This window comes from Pelmatolapia mariae, linkage group LG16_19 (genome assembly GCF_036321145.2).
Source record: "Pelmatolapia mariae isolate MD_Pm_ZW linkage group LG16_19, Pm_UMD_F_2, whole genome shotgun sequence".
Lineage (NCBI taxonomy): Eukaryota > Metazoa > Chordata > Actinopteri > Cichliformes > Cichlidae > Pelmatolapia > Pelmatolapia mariae.
In genome coordinates, this window is record NC_086241.1 from 62,203,330 (window position 1) to 62,229,317 (window position 25,988).

Consider the following 25,988-nt stretch of genomic DNA (forward strand, 5'->3'; position numbering starts at 1 on the left):
AAGTATGGTTCCAGGCTGCTTAGCTGGCTCTGGATATCGTTAACTCCCAACCATCAGCTAGAAAACTAATTCCCAGATATCTGACATTTACAACAGCAATCATCATAGAAAGGGGACCTCTTCTTCTTATTTCTAGCCCCACAGTTTTATTCCTTACTCCACTAGAGTAGCTTTGCATGAGTCCTAGTTCAAAATAATCATTATTTCATACTGGGCCTTCGCACGGCCACTTAGTTCGTCTAAAAGGAATAACCCCATCTTTATGACATCATACAGAACCGAGTGCGGAGAAAACAGTCTAAACAGTCTGTCTAGAACAGTTTAAACACAGTGTTTAATGCACAGGTTACTTGTATATACTCTGACCTGATTATCTGTAACTCTGGACATGTTTAATTTGAGCAACCAACACTGGAACCGAATAAATATCAGAGAAAATAAGGAAAAGAAAGGGCTCATTTAGTTTTTTTTCCACCTGCACTGGGACTGTTTAAACTTCCAAGCAACCGAGTAGGGTTATTTAAGAGCTGAGCTGTATATTTATATGTGCCTTTCTGATAATTGCAAAAAATGTTTTCTACGAGGAACTTGTCAATCTGCTGCTCCTACAGCTTTTAACTTTTTTTTTTTACCTCTGAAATATATGTATGTTTTTAACTTGTGATTCTCGTTACAACATGTTTTGCAGTGAACCACAGCTAACAGAGCTAGAATAGCAAGATATATAGCTACACAAGCCTCGAGGCTAACCCTGACTTTTCTGAATAAAAATAATTAAAAATCATAATTAATGACATTTCAGCATTTCAGAATATTAGACTATACAAACAAAACAGTCTAGGTATAACAAACACAAACATAGGCATTAAATTAAAGCATACCTGTATAAAATCTAAATGACCTCAAGTTATTTCAGTTAATAAAGTAGTGTAATCTATCCATTTGAGGGTTAAAGGGTGTGTTCAATAAAAACACAAATGCATAATTATGGGTGTGTTTGTGTATACCTGGGGCTTAAATGAAGAAAACATTTTAAATCACATTTTAAAAACTGAGTAATGCAGAAAACCTTGTCATGCCAAAGGATTCATGTTCAAGGTTCCTCCTATGACTTTATTTAACTTTGAAGAAGTCTATATCTTGTAACACTATGTGCCTTCATTGCTGGCTTGTTGGGGCTGCGGATATGTCATGGTTTTTTTTAAACTTCTGTTTCTCGAGAGACAATCCTTTAACGTCACTAAAATATAAGTTAAAGCAACACAATCCATGAGTCTAGCCACAACATCTTTATATAGCTCATAACCATTTCTGCCAGAACAGATTTTTCTTTTTTTGCAGATTATGCAAAATAAGAAAAACCTACTTCCTCTGTCTGGAGAAAATGTGGCCTAGCCAGGAGAACAAAAAAGTAACTATGATCAAACTTAAGATGCGCACTGCGGGACTTTTTGTACATGTACTCTTGACAAATTGATAAATACTATATCAGTCTTTCCACAAATGTGGATCGCATTTTTTTATTATTAGGAGTTGCACAATAAGGGGATCCTGCCTTGCTCTGAAAACAACTCTAATATGTGTAGGCATCCGTTCAAAGAAAATGTTGATAAGTCATCAGCCACAGCTTCACCAATCAAGCTAACATATCTGGCTTGTGTTATGTCTATCTTTGAAGTGGGTGAGAATATCAGCTGTAAACCCTGTTGAGAGATTTAGATTAATGTGAATGCGAAAAATATTCAGGTTATCCTGATAACTATGTTTTTTACAAGATCTGTTACTTCAACACATTTAATTTGTTAAGCTCCCGTAAAACTTTGGAGGCTCCAGTCACAGTCAATGCAAGCAAGCACCAATAAGTTTTGAATTTACCATTACTATCACACTGATTTTCTTCCTCGGGCTCTGGAGAGAAAGCTTGTGATGTGGCGATTTGATTGAGAAGTGAGCGGCTCTTCCAGTAAAAGCTCAGTGGCACAAACAGCGGCATGTTTTATTGGTGTTATTTCATTACCATCATGAGAAAAATTGCCATCTTGTTTTTGTAGTTAAGAAATTCCTGTGGTTGCCTTTGGTCTTAGTGCCTGCTCAGTAGCCGCAATTACAAAACCCTCCTATGGCACTGTGTATTAAAGTGACACACAATGTTTACGAGGCATTTTTACTTGCAAGCCCAACCAAACTGACTAAAAGTCTTCCACATCATTTTAATTTCAATTTGATTTTCGGTTTTATATCATGTCAGTTCACAACAGGGGCTAAATATCAGTAAAAGAGAGAACCCCAGTGACTTGATAGAAGGGAGTTTGTCCTCCTCACTAACAGTTAGAGACCTCTGGCAGAACCGGACTCAGGGAGAAGCAGCCATCCTGACTCCTTCTCCTCTCATCAGATGAATGAGAGGAAAAAGAAGGGAAAATTAAGGAGCATAAAGAGACAAACAGCAAACTATGAGAGAGAAGAGATACTAATGAGTAGGATTTGGAATCTCCCAATGTAACTTCAGGTAACTCTGGGTTTATTGGATTATGAACGGGCTTCACTTCCTTTTGGGCCAGGATAACTTAGGTACAGACCAGTTCTCTTCTGGAGCAGCTTCAATACAACAGAGGCTCATCTGAATATTTCACAAAATGTTAATGAATTTTTCCCACACAACCATCACTAGGATTTATATTGCATGGTTCAGAAAAGAGAAAATATCCAGTGAGCAAAAATATTCTTTGCAAAAATACCTTGTTGATGACAGAGTTCAAAGAAGAATGGGCAGACTGCTTTGAGCTGACAGGAAGTAATTCAAATAACCACTCATTACAACCAAGGTATGCAGAAGAGCACCTCTCAATGCATTGAACCTTGAATCAGATGGTCTACAACAGCAGACGACCACACTCCTGTCAGCTAAAAACAGGAAACTGAGGCAACAATTCATATTGGCTCAACAAAATTGGACAGTAGAAGATTGAAAAAAAAAAAGAAAATCTTGCCTGGTCTAATGAATCTTTATTTCTGCTGCAACATTGGAACTGCAGGGTCCAAATAATGTGTGTAAACATCACAGTATGGCTCCATCCTGCCTTAAATCAACAGTTCAGGAAGTGCTGGTTGTGTAAGGTGAGGGATAGATTTTGGCACACGTTTGGGCCTCTTAGTACCAGGTGAACGTTACTTAAATATCACAATCTGAGTATTATTGCTCAACTCCTTGTGGCCACAGTGTGCCCATCTTTCTGATGGCTCCTTGCCATTACTGTACTTAAACGGCCTCTACAGTCACCAGAACTCAATCCCATTTTTGGAATGTGGTGGCACAGGAGATTCACACCATGAATTTGCAGCCACTGTCACTGTCAAAGAATGTGTCCAGCTCCTTATTGAATCTATCCCAGTACAAGCGAGGTGTACCGAAAGTAACCAGTAAGTGCAGATGCTTAGGAATAATTTTACTGGTAAAAGCATTATTCATATGGAAGCAATTCACCACAACAGTCAATTAAATGGGGCTTTACTTCATCAGGCAAATTTGCTGTGCCAGAGTTGCAGCTGAAACCATCTTGCACGCCATTAGAATATATAAGCAACACATTAATTTAATGTAATTACACATTACATTAATTAGTATTCAATCCTCAATGCAGAAAAATGCAATTATAGTCAGGTCTTCCAGTGTTTAGTACTTTAGCACTTAAACTGCACACACATTCCTACAGCATGTTTTATATTAGAATATAGCTTACAAACTGTGCAGCCTTTCCTAACACACAGTCTCACACTGCTGCTTTGAATAGCTGGTGTTATGTGTTTAACCTCTCCAGATTTTTCTAACATTTTTTTCCTTTTGTAAAATTCACTGCTTCTCTCTTTCTCTGTAAAACTTGCTGCTCTGCTGCCAAGAGACTTCTCCGTGTTTTTGATTGGTCATACGCTGCCAATTCTGCCTTTTTCACGCAAACAGTGCTCATAACTCGCAGTTACACTGGGAAACCCTGGGCTGACTTGTCGAAGTGATAGCCACCCTTGTGTGACCGCTTGCCCTGATTGCTGATCTTCCAACAAGTGAGTCCAGATAAGGAAGAGATATCCCGGGTTTTTCGACCTTGTTTTGTAGTTACAGGCTAAATTTGAAAAAACGCTCAGTGAATCATGGGAAGTCTCCTAGAAGTCTGAGACTACAGCAGTTTTTGATATGATATCACATATTCACTGCTATGGCCTTAAATGATGTTTCACCTTTAAAATGGCTGCCTGTTAGACAAAAGTGCAGCTTTCAACTCTAATAACGGTTGAATTACAACATCTTTTTCTTTTAAATAAAACAGATCCAGTGAAGATGTTTCCAAAGTGCAGGCCAATTGCTCTAGACACTGAATATATTAACCTGCGCACAGATGGTGGCCTGCAAATTGAAATCATGCCAGTGGTTAGAGTATAAAGAACACTTAAATGGTTTAAGAAATGAAGTAAAAATGGGCTAAATCGTGTAATCAACAAGATTAGACTTTAATCTGCTGAATTTAAGACATTATGAATGCAACTTTCAACCCATTTCACATCCAGTTTATTAATTCTAACTCCATTTTGTACACAAAACAACTCTCACTTTTTATTTAAATTTTTTTCCTTTTGTTTTTAACGTTGATTGCAAGGAACAGACCTGATAATTATAATTATTCCACAAATGACACCCTCTCTTGCAACCACTCGACTGATGAAATGTTTTTTCGAGTAGTAATTATACAGTCAGTATTGTGCTAAAAGTCTAAATGACTGGTGTATGTAAGATTCAGTGGCTGGATTAGTTTTGTAAGAGCCAAAATAGTTCAACAGAAATGCAGAAAAATCAACTTTGTTAATTTGTTTTTGTGCTGGGTTCATTGCTGTAATGGTTTTGAGTGTCACTGTTAAAGTACAGGTCTAGTATTGTCTCAATATAACTGTCATAATGACCGATAGATGTCTTCTTTAGGGATCACATATTATAGCTTGTTCAGGGCCAATACCCACAATAAAAAAAATACAAAATAAATAAAATTTGCTGTCATTCCTATCCTGCTTAGTGGTACATAATCTGGATCATTGATCACGTTATTATTGTATTTGTCCTGGAATGTGTGCTTTTTGTACACTGCATTTTTATGTGTTCACAAACCGCACTGTTCTTATTCAATTATTTTTCAGTGCTATAAGCTTTCATGTGATTTTTTAAGCCATTATCTACAGATGCTGAATCTGTCACTTTCACATGACAGATCACTATGCATAATAAATAAGGAGCCCTGGCCCTTAATTAAAATCAACAAATAGCAGCAATTAAAGTGACAACATCAGAGCATCTCGTGACCCTCCTACGTTTACTGAGAGGCAGAACTGCTAGTTTACGCCTGCTAATTTTCTTTGTTTCTTGCCCTGTTACCATTAGCTTGGTCTATTTTCCATATTTGTGCTGATTGTGTTTCTTCTTCTTACTTTATGGAGGTGTGATGGCCAAACCCGTGGCCACACTCTAAAGTCATTAACTCTTGTATTTTCGTTTCTTCATTTGAACACAGTAACACACTTTAGTTTCCAATAACTTTATTGATTGGTTTGGATACATTTGTTCTATTTGTAAGCACGCACATTTAGTTATGTATTCATACCACTTCATTACTTTGATTTTTGACTAACCTTTGTCTTTTATTTCTTACCTGCCATCATCCCTGGGAGTTGCTAGACAAAAGATGGTAGCCAGGGTTTGAAACCACTAAATGCAAAGAGGGATAATTGGACCACACCACCACTTCCTACTGAAGGGGAGAATGTGTGTTTTCTTTAATTTATAAACAAAGTATTTGTATTTAATTAAATATTTGAGTTTAGGGTTTAATGGTTTTGATTTTCTTCTTTAGTGTTTAGTTTATTAACAAGCTAGATTGTACTGCATTGTTTTGTGATTTATGATTGTGTTTGTTTGTTACCCCTCATGTGTCACAATGGTTTTATATATATATTATATATACAATTGTATGTCATTTCATGTTTAGGTCAATTATGTTTGTTTGGGCAGTCATTTGGTTTGTTAAGTTTGCAGTCTTTGCCTGAGTTCAGTTTTGTTTCTTTGACCTCTTTTATGAGCTCAACATTTATTACTTTTGTAAATATAATTTTTGGGGGTTAAATAAATGAAAACCATATTTTTCTAATAATTCCTGGGACTCCTCCTGTTTTTCAACTCGGTCCATCACAGGAGGACAGCGGCATCAGAGCCTCTGTAAAGCAGACTGCTAGTTTTTCTGTTAGTTTAGACGTTACTACTACCCCAGATAGCTTGACTGCAAGGCAGCTAGCTGTAGCCTTAGCTTAGCGTTAACTGTACGTTATAGCAACAAAGTGACAAATTATTAATTAACAGTTTAGTGTAATGGGGAAACTTTGTATGCTAGTCACTGATGAAATAGAGCACTACTGCGGTGCTGTAACTTCAGCAGATGATTGTGAGGATTATTGGAACTTTAACTGTGAATCACAACCTCTGCTTTTACAGTTTTATTTTTTCAATCTGTGTTTTAATTTCATGGTCTTTTTTTTTTAAATCACTGTACAAACATCCATTTGTGAAGGCAATTGACTCATAGTTCCCGGTCTCAAACATCTGCACTAATGCCTCCTCAGGCTGGTTGTGTTGACAAATCTAATTATTATGATCAAAGACTAAAATAAAAAGTAAACACACCAGCCACTTCATTAGGTACACCTGTTTGTTAGCATAAATATCAGCAGCTCAATGCATTTAAGCATGCAGAAATGGTGTAGAAGACCTGGTAAAGTTACAAACTTAGGATGAGTTTGAAGATGACATGGTTCCTGCTACTCAAACTCAATTAACCAGTTGTTCCAACCAAGATATGTACAAGAGCACCTTGTCAACCTTCAACCAGATGGGCTACAGCAGCAGAAGACCACACCGGGTGACATTTTTGTTGGCTAAGAACAGCAAACTGAGGCTAGAATTCACATAGGCTCACAAAAATAGTACAACAGAAGGTTGGAAATATGTTGCCTGGTCCGATGAGTCTTATTTTCTGCTGCAACATTCAGATGGTAGGGCCAGAATTTAACATAAACACGTTTTAACGTCCATTCTGCATTCAGTTCAGGCATGTAGTGGTGATGTAATGGTATAGGTGTAGTTTTTTGGCACACCTTAGAACCAATTGAGCAACAATCCAGCTCCAAAGCACACTTGAATATTTTTAATGACTATGTTAACCCTTTATGAGCACAGCAATTTCAGCTATTTCAAGTTCTGTTTAATTTACTTAACCATAATAACCTTGCATGCAAACACTAGAGCGTCATTGTCAAGACAGATCTCGTTGAACTTACTCTGACCCATATTGGATGAAAGTAAATGTTTCCCCTCCAATCTCTAATTAATTTTATAACATAAAATCTAAACAAAGCAGTACTGACATAAATGCAGTTTTTTGGAATGTAATGAAACCTTCATAATCTCATTTATTTTTAAGAGCACAGCGGACATCAAAACTTTAAAAAAACTTTGTTTGCTTTTAGTTCATCACTTTCACACAGGCCAAAAATTAAGCCAGATTTCAAGCTTCTGAAGAACCTTAGCTGACTCCGAGTTCTTTATCTCACTGCTACTGCTTTATGACTTAATATGGCAAAGCAATGTTTGCTTTCCTAAAATGAATTTATCAAAACCCAACAATAAGAACAACCTATCAGCTTACTGTCAGAAGCAGAGACTGAACTCTTGTGACTAATCTGAAAATGCCAAATATGACTGTGAATCATTTACTTACATTTAAGGGTTTCTCCAGCATAGGGAATATGGAGTTTAAAGCGATCACAACAGGGACCAGGCGTCAGAGATGTACATCTGAACATGAGGGAAGATGAAAACACAGACATTCAAATCAAGTAATCAGTTAACATCAGGGATTTTTTAGGATCAGTATAGAGATAAAACAAATATATTGCTGTTTAGGAAGAGTTGGATATTTTTTGACACTTTATCTTTATAAAAACAACATTTTGACAGTCTTATTAATCGAATTATGGAATACATTATTCACATTTTTATTCAGTCTTGATCAAAAGTTTAAGACCATTTGAAAAATGGCAAAAATCATATTTTGCATGGTTGGATCTTAACAAAGTTCCAAGTAGAGCTTCAATATGCAACAAGAAGAAAAGGAAGTAAGACAAAACATTTTTTTGAGCATGCAATTTATTGAAAACAACGCTTAAACTGAAACAGGCCGTTTTACAGGCAATCAAAAGTTTAGGACCACATGCCTTTAAAAGGAAAAATCTCCCATTTCTTCTCGTTGCACGTTGAAACTCTACTTGGGACCTTGTTAAGATCCAACCATGCAAAATATGATTTTTGCCATTTTTCAAGTGGTCTTAAACTTTTGATCGGGACTGTATAAATGAATCTTAGAGTGGACACTTCATGGTAAACTATCCTATCTTTTTGTATGAGAACAGTTGTTGTTATGGTGTAAGGTTGTTTTTCAGAGTGTCTTGGTCCAGGTGAGTGCGGGGTTTTTCCACTCTGCTGGGCTCCACCTTCAGGCGGAGACTCCAATCAGCCTTCTCACCTGATTGCAATCAAGTCACCACCATATAAGACCAGCGCTCACAACAGACCTCTGCCAGATCTACAGCTAACCCAAGTCAGTGCTAGGCTGCCAAGCTTTGGTGAGCTCCCTGAACTTTTCCATTTCTACTCACCGTGTTTTCTTTGTCATAGTACCTGCCTGGCCGTCATGCTTCTCAAGCTGAACTGCACCAATCGCTGTCTGGACGCTGGTTTCCTTTATCTGGTTGTACACCCTTCATTGTGACACTTCACCTGCCTGCCTCCCTGCTAGGTCTGTCACTCCAAGTATATTCCGGACCGTCCTTGGACCTCACCTCACCTGGACCCCCTGGATACCCTCGTCGCATGCCACTTTCACCTGCTACACGTAAGCCATAACCATCATAGTTGAACCCACCGGCTGAGATTCACTGGACTGCCACTGACTGCCTGTCTCTTTTCGTTATAGTGACCCTGAGTACGTCCATCCAGGCCGCTGGCGCCCCCGCCCGTTATCACTGTTTGAGCTTCATGTTCCATAGTTTGGCCACATAGCCTTCACAGTTCATAGCCTTCACAGTACATAGCCTTCACAGTACATAGCCTACATTATTTTCTGTTCTGTAATTGAACTAAGCACTGTAAATAAAGAACTGTATTCACACCAGCTTTGCCTCCCTCTCTGTCTGCATTTGAGTCCACACTCACAGCCTGGGCCTCTCAGCCATAACAAGGAGTTCAGCTTGGCCCCTTAGTTCAAGTAAAAGAAACTCTTATGCTTCAGCATACCAAGACATTTTCATGCTCACAGCTTTGTGGGAACCAGTTTGGAGATGGCCTCTTCCTGTTTTAACATAACTACACACAACCATGTCCATAAAGACATGGATGAGCGAGTTTGTTGGGGAAGAACTTGATCGACCTGCCAGTCCTGACCCAAACCTGATAGAACACCTTTGGCATAAATTAGAGCAGAGACTGTGAGCCAGGCGTTCTCATTCAACATCAGTGTCTGACCTCACAAATATACTTCTGGAAGAATGGTCAAAAACTCCCATAAACACAATCCTAAACCATGTGGAAAGCCTTCCCAGAAGAGTTGAAGCTGTAAAGAGTGGGCTGAAATCATATTAAAAACTATGGATTAGGAATGGGATGCCACGCAAGTTCATATGCGTATGAAGGCAGACAAGCAAATACTTTTGCCAATATAGTGCATATGTGCACATGCAGATCTCAAATTAAAATGAATACAGAACAATTCTGAAATTACATATTATGCTAAGTCTAGTATTAAAAAGTCATTAGTATAAGTTAAGCAGACAATTATTCTGCAGTGAAAACTCCACAAAACAGTATTTAATACTTTTCTTTTAGTAAAGCAAATCTCTTTGGATTTGGGGCTGTTTGTGACACAAAACAAAGAATCTTAGGCACTCTTTTTGGCTCACCGGGCCTAAAATAGACCCTGTGCATTCCCATGAAATAATCAATGTTCACTTAGTTCTCCAAGCTTTCTGAAGATCTTCCAAAGTTGAACAGTATCTGGTCTCAGTGGAAGGGTGGTTGTAAAGAATAAGTTCAAAAGCAAGGTAAAGAGCGAGAAAACGCTGAGGTATGCCAAATTACACAAAAGCTGAACTGAATATCAGTGATAACAGGTCCTATGGTGTAATGTATCCAAATTTGATCCTGGCAATGATATTTAACACACTGCCAAGGCAGGATAAGCACACCTGGAAAATCGAAAGCTCAGTCATGGATTGGCAACCCAAGAGCTCAAACCTCAACATTGTTGAAGCAGTGCTGGATCATCTTGACAGAAAACAAAAGGTAGCCAACATCCAGAGAAGAGCTTTGAATGTCTTTCAAGAAGCCCAGAGAACTATTCTTGGGAACTGCTTACAGAAATTACGAGAAAGCTTGCCCAAGAGATTTCAGAATAGAGCTGGTCATACCAAATATTGACTTTCAAACTCATTAGAACATCACAGACAGTTTTCCCCCTTATATACTGTATTTCCATGTATGCTTGCAGATGCTTTAATAAATCACTGCACCCATTTCTCATTTTATGAGCAACATATTAAAAAAAGTCTTGTGGGGAAAGAAATTTAGCAAAAACCTTGTAGTTTGGTCCAAAACTTTTGCACAGTACTGTAACAATATTTGTCAATTAGCTCCAGTTAACTTTTTGCTTACAGACATCATTTGTGTAACATGTGATTAGTCCTCACCCAGTTTTGAGATCTGTGACACGGAGGCAGTTTGTGGAATCAAGCCCCACACGGCCATTCCTCACCACACTGCACAGCAGGGGACGCAGCTCAGGTGAGATCCGGTGCAGTGCGACTTCAGGGGACATATTGTTCATTTTACCCACTGTGAGCAGATAACACGATAACAGTATAGAAATGCTTTGAATTATTTTATTAAAAAGCTAATTAACACAGTAGAAAGATGAAATATTAGTATTTGGTATCAATCTGCTGCCAGTTCTGTTTTACCCTGTTAGAATTCTAACAAAACATAGGTCAGAATTTGTTTTTCGACGACTGACCTTAGGTCAACCAAACCTCATCCAGTCTCTTCAACCTGCTCCCTACTTTAGATCCACCAAGACACAGTGAATCTCCTTCTGATCTTCTGCATCTGCGCTTTCTCCCCATAAAGCCATAGTGCTACTCACTGATTACCACCTTTCTTCTTAAACTAGGTTTAACAACACTTTCCCATAGCTTCATGGTATGAAGCTACAGAGGCATTGGCTTTATGCCTCTGTAGTTGCTACAGATCTGCACAATACCCTTGTTCTGTACCAGTATAGTCAGATGTCTCTCACCTTCCAAGACTGTGTTCAGCCATCTGGTTAACAAGTGTACTGCCCTCTCTCATAGATATAGCCATACCTCCACAGGTATGTCGTCTAGACTAGCCACTTTCAACACTTCATTCTTTTCATAGCTAACCTCACTTCCTCCTTATTATTTCTCTGCACTTCCCGATTCACTAAGTGTCCTTCATTTATCCTTCTCTTTCTCTCATTTTCTTTAAGGGAACTAATTTTTGAAAAACGTTAAAGAGCAGTTACAGTGGCAATAGGCCCTGATTTATCTGGGACATTTTGTAACAAATCGAAAACATCTACAAAGTAAAATTGAGCCTTATAACCAACGAACTAGTATAAATAAAGACAGTTGTTTCATTATTATCAGTTTTAAACTACAAACTTTAACTATGATTAAATGTGCATTTTTTCATAATAATAAAAAAAAACCCTCTATTTTCCCCTTTCCATATAAGTCAAAGATAATAAATGCATATATCGAAAGTATTTTTTCACTCCCTATAGCTCTCCAAAAATGCAACATCGCTTGCTTTACTTTTCAGCTATAATTTCCTGGTATTATAGAAATGTTTTCCCCTTCCTGTTTTAAAATTGCTACCTTTCTGTGCAACTTTTTCTGAAAAATACAGGTTTTAAGAGAAGAATAAGGCACAGTAACACAATATCCACAAAACATTTCTTAAAAGTTTAGTGTTAATATAAAAACATCACAAGGAAGCAGATTTAGTTGCAACACTGGAAGCTTCCTTTCGCACTATAAGCACACATGGAAAACACATATTACATAATGTTGTAACATTTTAACGTTCTAATTTGGTGATACATTGAATGCGTTAAGGGTAAATTAGTGTTTATGCCACAGTTTGTAATTCAGATGCTCATAGGTTTGACATCGTTAGCCACTGTTAGCTTAGCTCATACTTATGAGTCAAATTAACACGATTTAAACGTATAGCGTTCTCAAAACCTCCCCTGCCCATTTCCGTCCATTTCAATACAGCCTGCAGCGGGTGTGTGAATACCTGAGAGAGATGGAAGTCTTTAAATTTCAGGGTAAAGTCCAATGTTTACTTCATACTCTGATCAATTTCCCCGGTTCATATTGTTGTTGGGTCCTTGTGATAGCCCCACAGTTAGGTGCCTCTCATAATGCCTGTGGGTAAATTTACTTTCATTCTTTTGCAGGAGCCGTATTTCCTCGTGATATATTACCTATGGCGCGTTTTTGTTTGGTATTATTATACCTTAACACTGTCAAATAAATCTAAACGTTTATTCCTTAATAAAATGACAGTGGTTGATCTGGCAATAGCGATAACGCCAGGGACCTGTCACCGTGCACTTTGACCTTGGACTTCAAGTAGTGGGTATTCAGTTTTACAATCCGCAGGAGATTATTTGAATTCCAGGTAATTTAACACACTTCATTTAACTTTGGAGGTTGTCTAATTAATCCGAGTCATGATCTTTTAGTTTTTTGATCGGTTTATTCCTCAAATACTTGAGGTGTCAGAGTATTTGATGCAATGACAAATACTTAATGACATGTACTAAGAGTTTACAGTACACTAATATTACAAGATATTTGGGCTTGTACACGACATTACCATATGCTAAAATGGATAAAGAGAACAATTAACAAGTAAGTACAGTAAAGTACGTGCATTTCTAATATGTGAATAAATTACCATAAAAGAAATGATTTTCTGATACTGAGCTTTTAAAAGATTAAGGTTGACTTAATGGTTCTTTTAATTATTTTCCTGAGCTTGAGTTATACTGGATCATTGAATTTGATACCAGTTTTAAACCATTATTCATGATATACTTTGATCAGCTACAACTATTAAAATCACCTACCTAAAAATTATCCTCCCTCTCCACCACCATTACAACTGCCATCATCACCGAGGTCTAGATATAGGATCTCTGGAGGGCTCCTACAATTTTTGAGATTGAGACTTGGGAACAGATTATAGGGTTTTCAGTTTGGGGGCTCTGGATCGTGGGAGCTGCAGATTTTGTCAAGCCCTTCAGAACTTTTTGTGTTCCTCCAGCAGTTCTTGAGCAGGTTTTGCTAAACTTCTAGGGATGGATTCAACTTGTTCCAATTCCAGTCCGATGCAGATACTTTGACTTAAGGCAGCGATACCAGTGTTAAAATAAAAATGATTTTTGCTTTTTTTAATATAGCAAATTTCATTACACATAAACTCAATATATTTACCATAAAAGCTAAAAACTATGTAAGTCGACAATGTCTTGAGGGGATTAAAACAACAAAATAAAACTTTACAATTTAAAATACTAGTTAACACACATGTGCGCATATACACACACACAGACACAGCTATCAAGTGTAAGCCTACAAGAATAAAAAAAGTTTTAAGTATGTTTTTCAGTGTAGACACAGATAAAATTGATCTCCGTTTAGCAGGAAGCTAGTTACAAAGAACAGGATTACAGTAACAATAACAATAATCATAATATTAATAATTCAGGGAACCATTAAAAGATGTCCTGAGATGTCTAACCAGGTTTTAGACACTGATCGAGTCAGAGATGTTCCACTGAGTAATCATCACTTTGACTGACGCTGGGAATTATCCTTTTTTATATGCAAGTACACACTGATTTCTTAACTTTATAAAATAAAATGTAAGAAATGTACCAAAGATAATAAATTACAGCAGGATAAAAATAAATAAAATATTCACCTCATAATATCTACTCTCCTATCAGTTCATTGTGAGAACTATTTCTTCAGACTGCTGTCATTTATATTCAATGTACTCTAGATTATCCTTTCCTGGTCTCACAGTTTCACTGAGTCCACCTCCTTCGACTGCTCCTTACACACACATTGGGCTGACAAGAAACATGCGATGTGAAAATATATTAATGGAGTGAAACAAAATGTCACCGGTGTTACTGTAAGTGCAGTAAAAGCTTCCAAACAACAACAGAAGATAACAACAGTGACAGCGAGTAAGCTAAGAAAACATTCTTGGAAGTTTTCAGTAATATCTGCTCTCTTGACCACAGTGTGTGGTTAAACTAAAAGCTTTTGCAAATATCAATATAAAAAATGTTGATGTAGGTAGAGTCCAATGCTTCCAAGCTGCTGAGGCTTTGTTGTCATCCATGCTATGTTAGTCTTCCCACCAGTTACCAGTGCACTGCTTCCATCAGATGGTGAATTAAACACAAAACAATATAGAACTCAATTAAATGCATCAGTCATAGTCCATCTTATTGTCACTGATGTGCAATTTAAATATTGGATCAGTGCAAAGTATAATCAAACACAGTCAATCTTTTTTAATACATTTCCAGCAGTGTATTTCACAATCCACTTACAACACCATTGAGCGTGTTCTCCACAACAAACAAGCAGACCTACTCTGAATTACAGTCTTTAAAGAAAATGTTTGTTTTGTTGCTTATTAAACAAAGCCGACTGCAATACTACTATATATGTAACAGATTACCATTGGCTGATAATATTAGTCATTTGATATATTGGTTGATTATTGTCTTTGAAGTTGACCTTTATCGCGAGCTTGAATGATATGGTAAAAAATACACTACATACACCCCCACTAATATTTGGTTAAATATGCTTTAGCAAGTTGCACCTCAACCAAATGCTTTTGGTAGTCATCAACTAGCTTCTGGCATAATTTGAAGATAATCCTCAAGGCTTCATTTTTGGTTGGCAGCCTTTTTGTACAATTTTGTACAATTTTGTAATCTGCGGGAGGGTTTTTTCTAGAAATGGCTCCAAGAGACCTTTCCAACTCGTGTAAATTTACAATTCTTCTTCTTAGATCTTCACAGACTTCTGAGATCTTCATAAAGTTACCATGATATCCATGCTCATGAACCATGAACTTCTGACCACAACTGTAAAACCTGGTGTAATTTGCTGGGGATGGATTGGAGGAAGCTTGCCGCTCCTGCATTTTTTTACCCTCCACTTACTGATTTTTAGCAGTGCAACTTTAAATGGTCTGTTTTGCAAACAGCACTAAAATAAAAATAGAAATTCACTGCCAGCACTCCTGCCGCAGTAGAAATGACACCACATATGGTGGGTCATCCTGGCCCCTTTCCAAATCTGCATTGATCCGTGCAAGACTATTAATTTACCATCAAGCTCCAACAGTGACTCCAACCAAGTTCCAACTACTGCTAGCTAAATAAAATAAAAATGAAAAGCATTCAGATCAGCAGGTCATTATATTATATAGAAGCCTCAACAAAAAAAATCTACAAATATTAATACTAAGGTTCAAGGTTGGCTAATAAGTACCTCTCTTCAAGGGTACAGCCCTTTATTTTAGCTTTAGTGACAAGCTGTTGTAACACTAAAAGTGCAGTAAAGGTTTTTGGTTTCTGAGAGTGTATTTAGCATGGAGTGAACATGTGAAAGACCTGAAATATGTCATTTCTTGTGCAAACAGAACAACCCTAACTTGCAAAATAAAAATGAAAGGTGAGCACAAAGGCATAGAAATTATATCAGTGCACCGGGCGAGACCGTATGAGGGCAGTTTTGTCTGATTCACCACTGGGAATTTCCACCTTCCTGGGAGTGATTCACAGTCAGTCTCAAAGCATCCAGGAAAAACAGCCCCCCCAAGAAATATGTTGAGCCAAAGTATTCTGGTGAAATTCTTTACTAGTTCAACTCTCAGCTTGAAGTTGGTCTAACTTAAGTGGTTAGGAGATTATGGCACCGGGAATTGAAATAAAACAAATGCAGCTAGCTTTTGTGTGTGGGTAGAGCTGGAAAAAGTGTGTATAATCTGAATTTATCTGAACATTTGTTATACAGATATGGTCGTATCATTGCCATAAAAATATTTTCCAGTGAAGCCAGACACTGGGAAGAATGCAGGCTCACAAGGGTTTTTACAATTGATCCAAAAGTTTTTTCTTTGGGATTTTGTTTGCAGTTCAATCTAAAACCAGAGTTAACAAAGTGCAGACTTTGTATCATTTTATGCAACCTGACACAGTTACAAGACAAGAGTGCAATATTATACCTTTAATCATCTATAGGTTCATGTAGTGTGTTAATAATATAGCAAAACAGACAGAACTTTCAGTTTTATCTCTTATTTTAGCGTGGATTTCTAAACTATTAATTAGCAAAAAAATGGAATATTACCCGCAAAACACAAAGCATCGTCCTCCATAGCTGAAAACTTAAGCCAACACAGAAACACCAAAAGCTGAAGTTTCTTCTAATGGTTACTGGAAGCTGAATTTAAAACTTAGTTAATCTCCATGGACTCTCATATGCAATTTTAAAGGAGAAATAACAAATTTATAGCCTACTGCAAAAAGCAGTTGTTATCTCTATAGCTAATTTCCTTCTTCATGGCAGCTGTACATAGAGTGATTTTTTTTATAACTCACCTGTTCAGATTTTGGTAAGGCTTAAAATTGAGGGTGTAGTCTGTCACTGAGAGGTGGCTGTATCTGCTAAGGCCCCAGTCACACAGGCCTAGAGCAGTCAGCAACCACCAGTTTCTAGAGAAAATATGTATTACTCAACTGTTTGCCTAGTGGTCCCCTGGAGGTTGTTGGCATATGCCAAATAAAATTGGTTACAAAAGAGGAGCACTTGTTGTGATTGCTTTGGTTGCTAGCAGATTGTCTAAGTCACCCACAGTTTGCATGCAAGATGCAGACCTTTCCGCAAATATTGCCATTTACTCTCTGAAGTGTACAAAATGTGCAGCTTTTTTTTGAAGGTGAACATTGACATTTCGTGTTACACTTTCCACAGTTTCACTACCACTTGGCAAGTATTTTACAAGAGTTTGCAGACATGCAGTGTCAGTGTCTGTTATGCACCCTCATAGTGACCAAAGCAATCGCGAAGATGTTTTTGAATCTACACTTTTTACCTCTTTGCAACCAATTTCACACTAGTGACTACCAGCAAACTCCAGTAACTGGAAATGAAACATGCATTTTTCCCCTGTGTCCCATTGTTGCCAGACTGTTGCCTTGACTAGCATCAAGGCCTGTGTGACTGAGACCTAACTGTCTTCTAGGTTTTCACTTTAGCTAACTGTTAGGGATCTCTAGACCATGCTTGGGACCCCTGGTGCCTTTTTGAGTATTTTATTTATAATTATCTGAAAAATAATTACAATAACATGATTTATTGTGTGGCTATTTTTACCGGCAGATGGTCTATTCTCTTGTTTTGGTAAGTGAAGTTCTAGGATTTTATTTGGATGTTACTTATAACTAATTAGCATTTGTCTGCATCTGTAGATGCAGTTTGTAAACCAAGCTAGCTAGCATCAGCATATTGCTTAGTATCCCACCTTCTTGTCTACATATGGTCATTCCAAGATGCAATAAACCAACATGGTGGCTGCAAAAATGCTAACACTGCTTCCAGAAAAACAACAGTCCGCATCCTTCTTTCAAACACAGTCTGTGCTTAAAACAGCATGCATCATATTATAAAGAAAAATTTAAAAGTGTTTAATATGTGTGAACCTCAATCACATGCTGGCTACACGCTAAAGTAACACTCATCAAAACTTTAAAAACTGCAGGTCTAAAATTGTATCACATTGTACATGCAACTTTAATTACACTGTTTGTAGTGTTTAGCATGCCTTTTCCTTAATGTGCTTTTTTTTTTAACACATTTTGCAACACCTTTTTATAGCAAACCCTTAATATAAATGAAGTTTCTCACATTGGTCTCCTGAGCATCATAGCTCAGCTCAAGTTTAACTAGCAAGTGAGAATTTTGAAGGGAGTTCCCTGCTAATTCAAGTGGTCAGACAATGCAGTTCTTCACTGTAGTGAAGTTCTTCATGCCTGCAGAGAGAAGACACTATTCTGCAAGATGTGGGAGAGAGAATTGAGCCATCCTACAGCCAGCGGCCAAGCTTTCCAAGTCTTCCACTGCCTAGGAAGAGATTTGAAGAGATTAACACACTAGCATTAGCTCCGATACAAGCAGAGGATTGAATTAATTAAAGACTTTGCTGTGCTGCGGTGCATTCACATGGTGTAGCATTGAAACTGTCGCCACCCCACCCCCAGTAAGATTGGAATTTGTCCAACTCAGCCAGCCATGAATGCTCTATTTTTACCTTCTTCCTTGTTTCACTCAAGCTCATGCTAATGTGAGAGATAAATAAAATCAAGTGATTTTTGTTTGGAGGCTGTTGAGAAACTAGTTTACATATTTTTCCTGAAATGCCCCCATCAAGCTGCAGCTAAAGTCCTTCTTTCTGTTTTTTGAATGTTGTGAAATTCATTGAACAGTTAATTTAAATGGAGAAAGGGCAATTGTTCCTGTTGTAATAATACAACCGTATGTGTTTGTGTGGCTTTTAATCATCAGATCATGACTGAGAAGGTCTTTGATGTTGTGGTGGTTGGCTCCTGTATGACTGACTTGGTGAGGTAAGTAGATTTAGTCCATTATTTAACTTTAAATCTGGTAAATTGATGATAGCATGTGAAACAAGTTGTTCCACTGACAATGATTATAAATCATCTTAAAATTTTATGAGAAGGCTAAATCTGGGTGCAGGAAACGCCTCTGCTTCCTCAGGTGGACCCAACAGGAAACAGCACATTACCATGTTAGGAAACAAATTTCAAAAATGTACAGCAGACTTTGTCAAATTTGTGTCAAGTCCCTATGTGGCATTGCTTAATAGTTAGAATTGTGGTCAGAGGTTTATGTAAGTGCATCTCATGGATGAACGTCATTGTAATTTTGGTCTTTTGATGATTTTTTTGAACTTTTCCAGGGTGGAATTAATAAAGAGCATACACCTTTAATGACTTTAAAAAAAAACCACAAGCATATATATATACAGGCTCTCATGGTTAGAATATAATTTATTTTTTTGATAGCTATCAACAAGCTTCTGGTATAATTCTGGCTGGATATCTGACCACTCTTCTTGGCAGAACTGATCATGTAAATTGGTTGGTTTCCTGGCATGGACCCAGCATTTAGGCACAGTACACAATCAATAAATATATATGGCTTTAGGAAGACCATTCCAGAAGCTTAATGTTAGCCTGCTTAACCAACTTGTTTCACTGTGGACAGTAATGCTGGTGTTTCAGCAGTTTCCAGTTCATGGCAGGCTTAAGCTGTGGTGGTTTCTGGGTTGTTCCTGAACATCCTAACCAATTTCCTCTCACCTAAATGTGAAATCTGGGGTTGTTTAGAAACAGCTACAAGAGACATTCCCAACTTGTGTAAATCTACAACTTACCTTCTTAAATCTTCAGTTTACTGGACTTTCCCATTGTTCTGAGTTAGTCAAATGGGTGCTGTCAACCTAATTTATATGTTCATATTAAACAAGGGCAATAGGTCAAATAATTAGGTAAACAGATGTAAAGGTAATGTCATTGTGAAGAGTGAAGCACTTCTGACTTCAGAGTGATATGCTAAGGTGAGCTTTGGCTTTCTTGCCAATAAGTCTGCTTTGGATGACATAAATTTCGTCATCAGATAATGAGTGTGGACGTTGTGCAGATGTCGATGTATCAGCTTCACATTTGCCTTCTGGGCAGACCTCAAGCTGATTTCATGACAGCATAACGTAAATAACTTCTGAGGGCAACAGCCAGTATTGGTGGGTCACAGCAATGGTCTCATATAAAAAGCCAAGACAAAACAAAGACTTTGAAAACAAGACTTCCTGTTCTGCATGCAAGTCTTTTAGTGCAGTCTGATTATGATTGCAGACAAAGTCTAAAAAACTGAGTTGTATCAGATTATAGCCAAAGATTTCAAGATTGTGTTTCATCCATTGAATTCCTGTTTTCCACAGTTAATCTGCCTGCAGCCTGTTCAAACGTCAGTGCTACTCCATCAACAAATGGAAACCAAGACCCAGGTTTCCTACAGATTGTGCATATTTAAATGCAGATAACTGTTTATATAAATTTGTTTTGAAGCTGTAAATCTGCCACCATTATCAGTGTAAACCGTAAAAGCTCAGGCTTAGCAACAGTAACTCAGAGGATGCACCTCAGCAAACAGTCAATTGTCTTTGCTTGTTTCCCTTTATTATTATTAACCACTGTAGCCAGCCTTTTCCTCCAGGGATTTTATTTTGACATGCACGCCTGGTGGAAAATATGGCATAAGGGCTGAGGGGTGTTTTCCATCAGCCTGAAATGGTCTGCAAAGTCTGCCTACACAGGAATAGAGGAAGTGTTCTAAAGTTAGACAATGCTGCTGCTTTTTCAGTATTTGTCCTAAAAGCCCCTGAGTTACAGGGAACATCAGCAGTGTGCGTGTGTTTGGCTCAACGGCTTTCAGGCCATTAGGCAGTAATAAAGGGCAGGCTCCAGGTTCTAATCCGTCTACTAGATTGCAAAACACGTTCATATTGGACCGAAGAATGCTGCCATCAGCTTTCATGGCATTTTTAAAAACACATGATATTTTTATTTAAGTGAATCAAAATAAAAAATAGACAGCAAAAACTGAATTAAATGGAAATAATTTAAATTACTGAGCAAAAAGTTGTAGGCTGACGCTTTAGTTTTTTACGCCTACCCTTTCCCAGCAGTTTTGTAACTACAATTTTTTAAAAGACCAGTGAAAGTAATAAATTAAAAATAAGGAAATAAACAAGATAAAAACAAATGTTCAGTAAACAATGGTTATCATACCTCAGTTTGTTTAGCTCTTGATTTTTAGCTTGTCAGTTGGTACATAAAAAGCTAATCTATTAGTCTAAGATATACAAATGATTAAAGCGCACCTTTTATGTTACTGTTATTCGTAAGTAGAATTTTTTTAAATCTTGGACTTTGAATCCAGCTTTGAATGATTCACAGTTCAAAATAATCCTTATTTATTGTATGGTGCTTCTTTAGAGAATCCAAAGGCCTTTACATTCTAAATCTAAGTCATGTAGTATAACCAACAAGAGACTGGTGATTTATAAAGTCTTATGGAGGCACTAGATTGTGTAAACGCAATATTCTTGTAGCATCTCTTGCATTTTCTTCAGCACAGAGGACGGCCTGTTTTCATGAAAAATCGGTTGGAACTTGTCTAATTTAAATGAGACAATGTGTGGCAAGAAGTGTCATTTGTGCTTTTACAGTGATTCGTAATTGATGAATATCTTTCCAGCTTTATCAAAATTAAAAACTCCCTGGCACATCCAAAGAATCTCACACGAATGCTTTGTCTCATCATTATATATTCTGAGGAGTTTTAAAGTCGTTCTCTTTCATTTGTGTTTGCAGTAAAAAATGCTGTAGGGGTGAAGCAACAAGATCAGCTAGGAAAGAGAGCATCTAACTGGGCCCCGTGCTGTGAAGCAGGTTCAGCATACCCAGAATATCTTTTGCTTATCTGGCTTCACTTACTCGAACGCCAGCAATCAGGTTAAGCGATCATAAAAAGCTACATTTTACCACCTCAATAAGTGAACATAGGGTCCACCTCAGGTCTGCCTCTGGTTTTACAACAGAAAGGAAAACTAAAATACTGAAAAATATGACAAGGTTAAACATATTGTACTGAAAGCAACAAAGCTGCTGCAGACAAAGCAGCAGAGTGTGCCGTGTGAGAGAGTGTGAGAAAGGAGAAAAGTATGGAAATATAAATGCTCTATGAACGTGTGGGCACTTAAAGTCTATTTGACGACAAAAGAAAAGTTGGAAAAATGTCGACTGTGTAAGTTAATGCTGAAGTGAATCTATATTTCCTACTGATGCTCTTTTTGAAGGACAAAAACTTGATTTAATCTCTTAATATCCACACACTGAAGTCCGGGTGATCTTCCAGGAGTAGTGACTCTATTTTGCAGTGATCTGAATTATTCAGTAGGCAGTGATTTCATGCTTGTCGATCTTTTACCTCGAACACAATCTGCCCTTGAGCAGGTTAGGTCTGCAGTGTAAGTTACCATGGCGATGTGAACCACCTGCATAACACAGAAAACTCTGGGTTAAAGCCTGAAGTTCCATGGAGAGGCCCAAATCCTGCTGTGTCGTATAGACCTGCAAACACAGATGACAGATTGGTTGATATGTGTGTAGTAAATAGATTAATAATGTTTATGATGAGTTAGTTTCATACAACTTGGATCGTAGAGAAGCAGACAGAAATTATGGATGCATGTATTAGCCTGAATTATACATTACAAACTTGATGGTCAACCAAATTATGAGTTTCCACAAATCAAAATCGCTATTTATCCCTTCCTCTAATTGGCATCATTTTACAAACAAATGAAGGCTTTTAGAGCACTCTGAATCCTAGGTTCACATGTACATACAGTGTGGTCATGTTTATTAGGAGCATTCATCACTGTAATAATACATATGTGACCAAAAATAAAGAAAATCAGAGTATGTCCATTTAATTTCTGATCTAAAAGGTGGGACCATCTGATGGTAAATTCAAGTCAAACTGTGCAGATGATCTGGTATAATTCCTGCTTGCTAAAATGTCAGCGTTGCATCATCCTCGTACGTGGTGAAATTTGTTGAGCCAAGTAGGATCCATTCCCACAATCATTAGTCATCAACTGCAGCACAATGGGTTAGTTTAAAACAATTTGTCATCCTCTTTTACCAGAACCTTTGCAAGCAAATGACACAATCTCAAAAGGCATATAAATCAGCTGTGATGGCAAAAGTCTCAGTGGGCTCCAGCCAACTAAACGTCTTCCTCTCAGCGTGAAGAAGTGTGGAGGTCGCGCAACAGTTTGTGTCATGCTGCGTCTTTTATATTTTTATGTGAAAAACATATATGACTGACAGGTGAGGGGAGCAATAACTGTCATGACTGTCACCTGCATGCCAGCGACTGAAGCTCTGAATAAACAACAAACAAAATATGAGCTGCAGAAAAAGTTTCATAGCAGCTTTGCACAAAGTTGTCGCTTGACTGTCCACACTTATCAGAAACACATGCCTTCTCCTACTGCGAGTTTTTTTGGGAAAGGAAAGGCACTTTTTGGTTGCTCATTAGCAATTCAAGCAGTGACTTTCTGCTTTGAAGGGCAGGAGATGTCAATTAAGGCTCTAATAAGCTAATGGGAAATGGCCTGTTTAGTGACAGGGAGTGTGTGTGTGCGTGTGTGTGTGTGTGTGTGTGTGTGTGTGTGTGTGGTGGGGCTTTTTTGGATGGAGATCAGAATGCGGATAGGGGAATACATTTGCAGCCCTTCAAAGTGATATGCATGACTTTGAAGTTAGAAATCCAGTTGTCTTGAACAGCCAGTGTTTGGGTGGCAGTACAATTGACTGACAGACAGCAGAGGCGCACACACACACGCACACACACGGTCCTTTTCTTTTTGCTTCTGCCATATAAACACCCAAATGTAAGGCAGATTTCTGCAGTGTTTAGTTTCAAATGTATCCATCAGGCTGTGCATGTTGTTAGGCAGTAAAAGGTTGTGTTTGATTGTCTGCAATCTGCAGCGCACAGAGAAGAGGTGCAGAGCGGTTCAGGTTTTGAACCCATTGTCAAAGCCATACAGTGCCCCCTACAGCTCACTGAGGTATTGTTATTATTTTTTGTTTTAGCTTCCATTTTTAGGCTATTGAGATCAAATCGCTTTCATAAGGGTGAAGTGGCCAAGGTAGAAACCATACAAATTCAAAACATATTAAAAGCGTAACAAATACAATGTAAAATGCAAGATATACAACATGATAGTCTAAAACCTGCCACAAGAGATACTAGTGGCCTCTTAAGAAAAATACACAATATGCCCTCTTCAACACATTTATTATGATTCTTTTAAATTTAACAACACATGTAACCATAATCCAAGGTTCAAATCCAAGCTTAGATTTTTATGAAAAATATTGCATGTACAAGGTGAGTAATAAGAAAATGCTGCTTTCCCTTATATATCATAACCTGGAATAAAAAGCATATTAGACTGCTAACTTACCCAGCATTGCTTTATGGATAAAAATGTGTCAGTGCTTTTTCCTGTGAGCAGTCACTAATGCCTGACTAAGTAAGAAACTTTGCAGTTGTAAAGGAAAAAAGGGATTCACAGTAGACTGAATCAGCACTCTGTAAAAATGATATCACCAAAAACAATTATCGGCAGGAAAGGAGCCTTTTTTTGAGGAGTTTTTTTAAGGAGACAGAAGCCTGAGTATCCTAACATTTTCATGGATTAAATCCAAAATACACCACATGTCTCGTCCTGTCAAAACAAATTATATGGTTTCTTTATTGTTTTTACAAGGGCTCATGTATTGTATTGTATTGTAAATTTTATGCTGAACTTCTTACATTTTTGCCCGGATAAGTAGCGTCAATTTATATTATTTAAAAAAAATGAAAATAAAACCAAAACAGCACCAAAAACTGAATTAAAATCCAAATTCAGAATACAACTGTAATAAGTTGGGTTGTCTCATTTGTTTTTTAAATGACTCATTCAGTCAGTTAACTGCCAAATTGGTCTGACAAAAAGTTTTGGTGATCATTGTCTAAGATATAACAGGATACAATTTATCTCAGAAGTTGGAAAATCCCTGTTCACTGGAGCCAGAACAGTAAAACAACAAAAAAAAGCCCTTAATAAAAATAGGGTAGCACTATAAAATACAATATGAGTAAAAAGTAAAGCAAAAAGGGAAAATACTCAAGTTAAAGCTGAAAGAACTGAATACACTACAATAAAATAACTAAAAAACATAGAATGACTTCAAGTAAATGAATAAAAACTGTTTAATAAATGTAGTAGAAACTTAGATGTGTAATGCAATAACTCTGTTGCTTTCTTGATAGTAGGAATTTAAAGATGTCCTAAAAAACTGAATATAGTACAATAACATGGCTTCATAAAATAAAATAAGTCAATAAAATAACTTAGCAGCTCAGTGATGGTTCACAGACTGTTGTTGGGTTTGATATTAATAGTTGGATAGATAAACATTTACGATATCACTATTGAAATTCGTATTTTTTTCTACATTTGGCTGACATTGAAAAATGTGTTAAATTTATATGATAAAATAGACACCTAGAAAATAATCTGACAAATAAGTTGAAGGTGAGTAATCATTATTAGCTGAATCTTTTTAAATCATTACTTTTTGATAGAAAGAAAAATATTTGGATTTAGAAAATGCAACTTAAAAATTTTGCACAACATTGAGCAACAATACTTCTTCCTTCGTAACCGTATCACATCAGCTGTATCTGTTAACTCGGCACGGACTCACAGACCTTCTCGTCATTCATCCTGCCGAAGGCCGACACTCGGACTGAAAGAGAACAAACACAACTACAAGCCATGCAGATTTGATTTTTGGTTGTTTTATGCCTTTAGCTTTAGATATCATTTTATCATGGTGATCAATTTGGGTATATTATATACAGTCATATGGAAAAGAATGTACGGCATCTTTTATTTCAGTAGCTTATAGAATCACCTTGAACAGTAATATCTTGAAATTATCTTTTTATGTATGACTTTATTATTGTTCTCACATCATTTTGGGGGAAGTTTGGCCAACAGCTCTCTATGC

At 37.3% G+C, this 25,988-nt stretch overlaps 2 protein-coding genes across 2 annotated transcripts in view; one reads left to right on the plus strand and one right to left on the minus strand.

Moving 5' to 3' along the window:
* The window catches only part of babam2 (BRISC and BRCA1 A complex member 2), a 113,862-nt gene extending 101,290 nt beyond the window's left edge, over nt 1-12,572 (minus strand). The window contains exons 1-3 of the mRNA XM_063498207.1: nt 12,464-12,572; nt 10,831-10,975; nt 7,809-7,885 (exon numbers count right to left, since the gene is read on the minus strand). Coding sequence (XP_063354277.1) covers nt 7,809-7,885; nt 10,831-10,967 — 214 coding nt within the window. The 5' untranslated portion in view covers nt 10,968-10,975; nt 12,464-12,572. The remainder of the gene's footprint in view (nt 1-7,808; nt 7,886-10,830; nt 10,976-12,463) is intronic.
* A 214-nt stretch (nt 12,573-12,786) lies between these two features.
* rbks (ribokinase) overlaps nt 12,787-25,988 on the plus strand; it is a 52,124-nt gene continuing 38,922 nt past the window's right edge. Inside the window, exons 1-2 of the mRNA XM_063499235.1 lie at nt 12,787-12,850; nt 18,832-18,893. Coding sequence (XP_063355305.1) covers nt 18,835-18,893 — 59 coding nt within the window. The 5' untranslated portion in view covers nt 12,787-12,850; nt 18,832-18,834. The remainder of the gene's footprint in view (nt 12,851-18,831; nt 18,894-25,988) is intronic.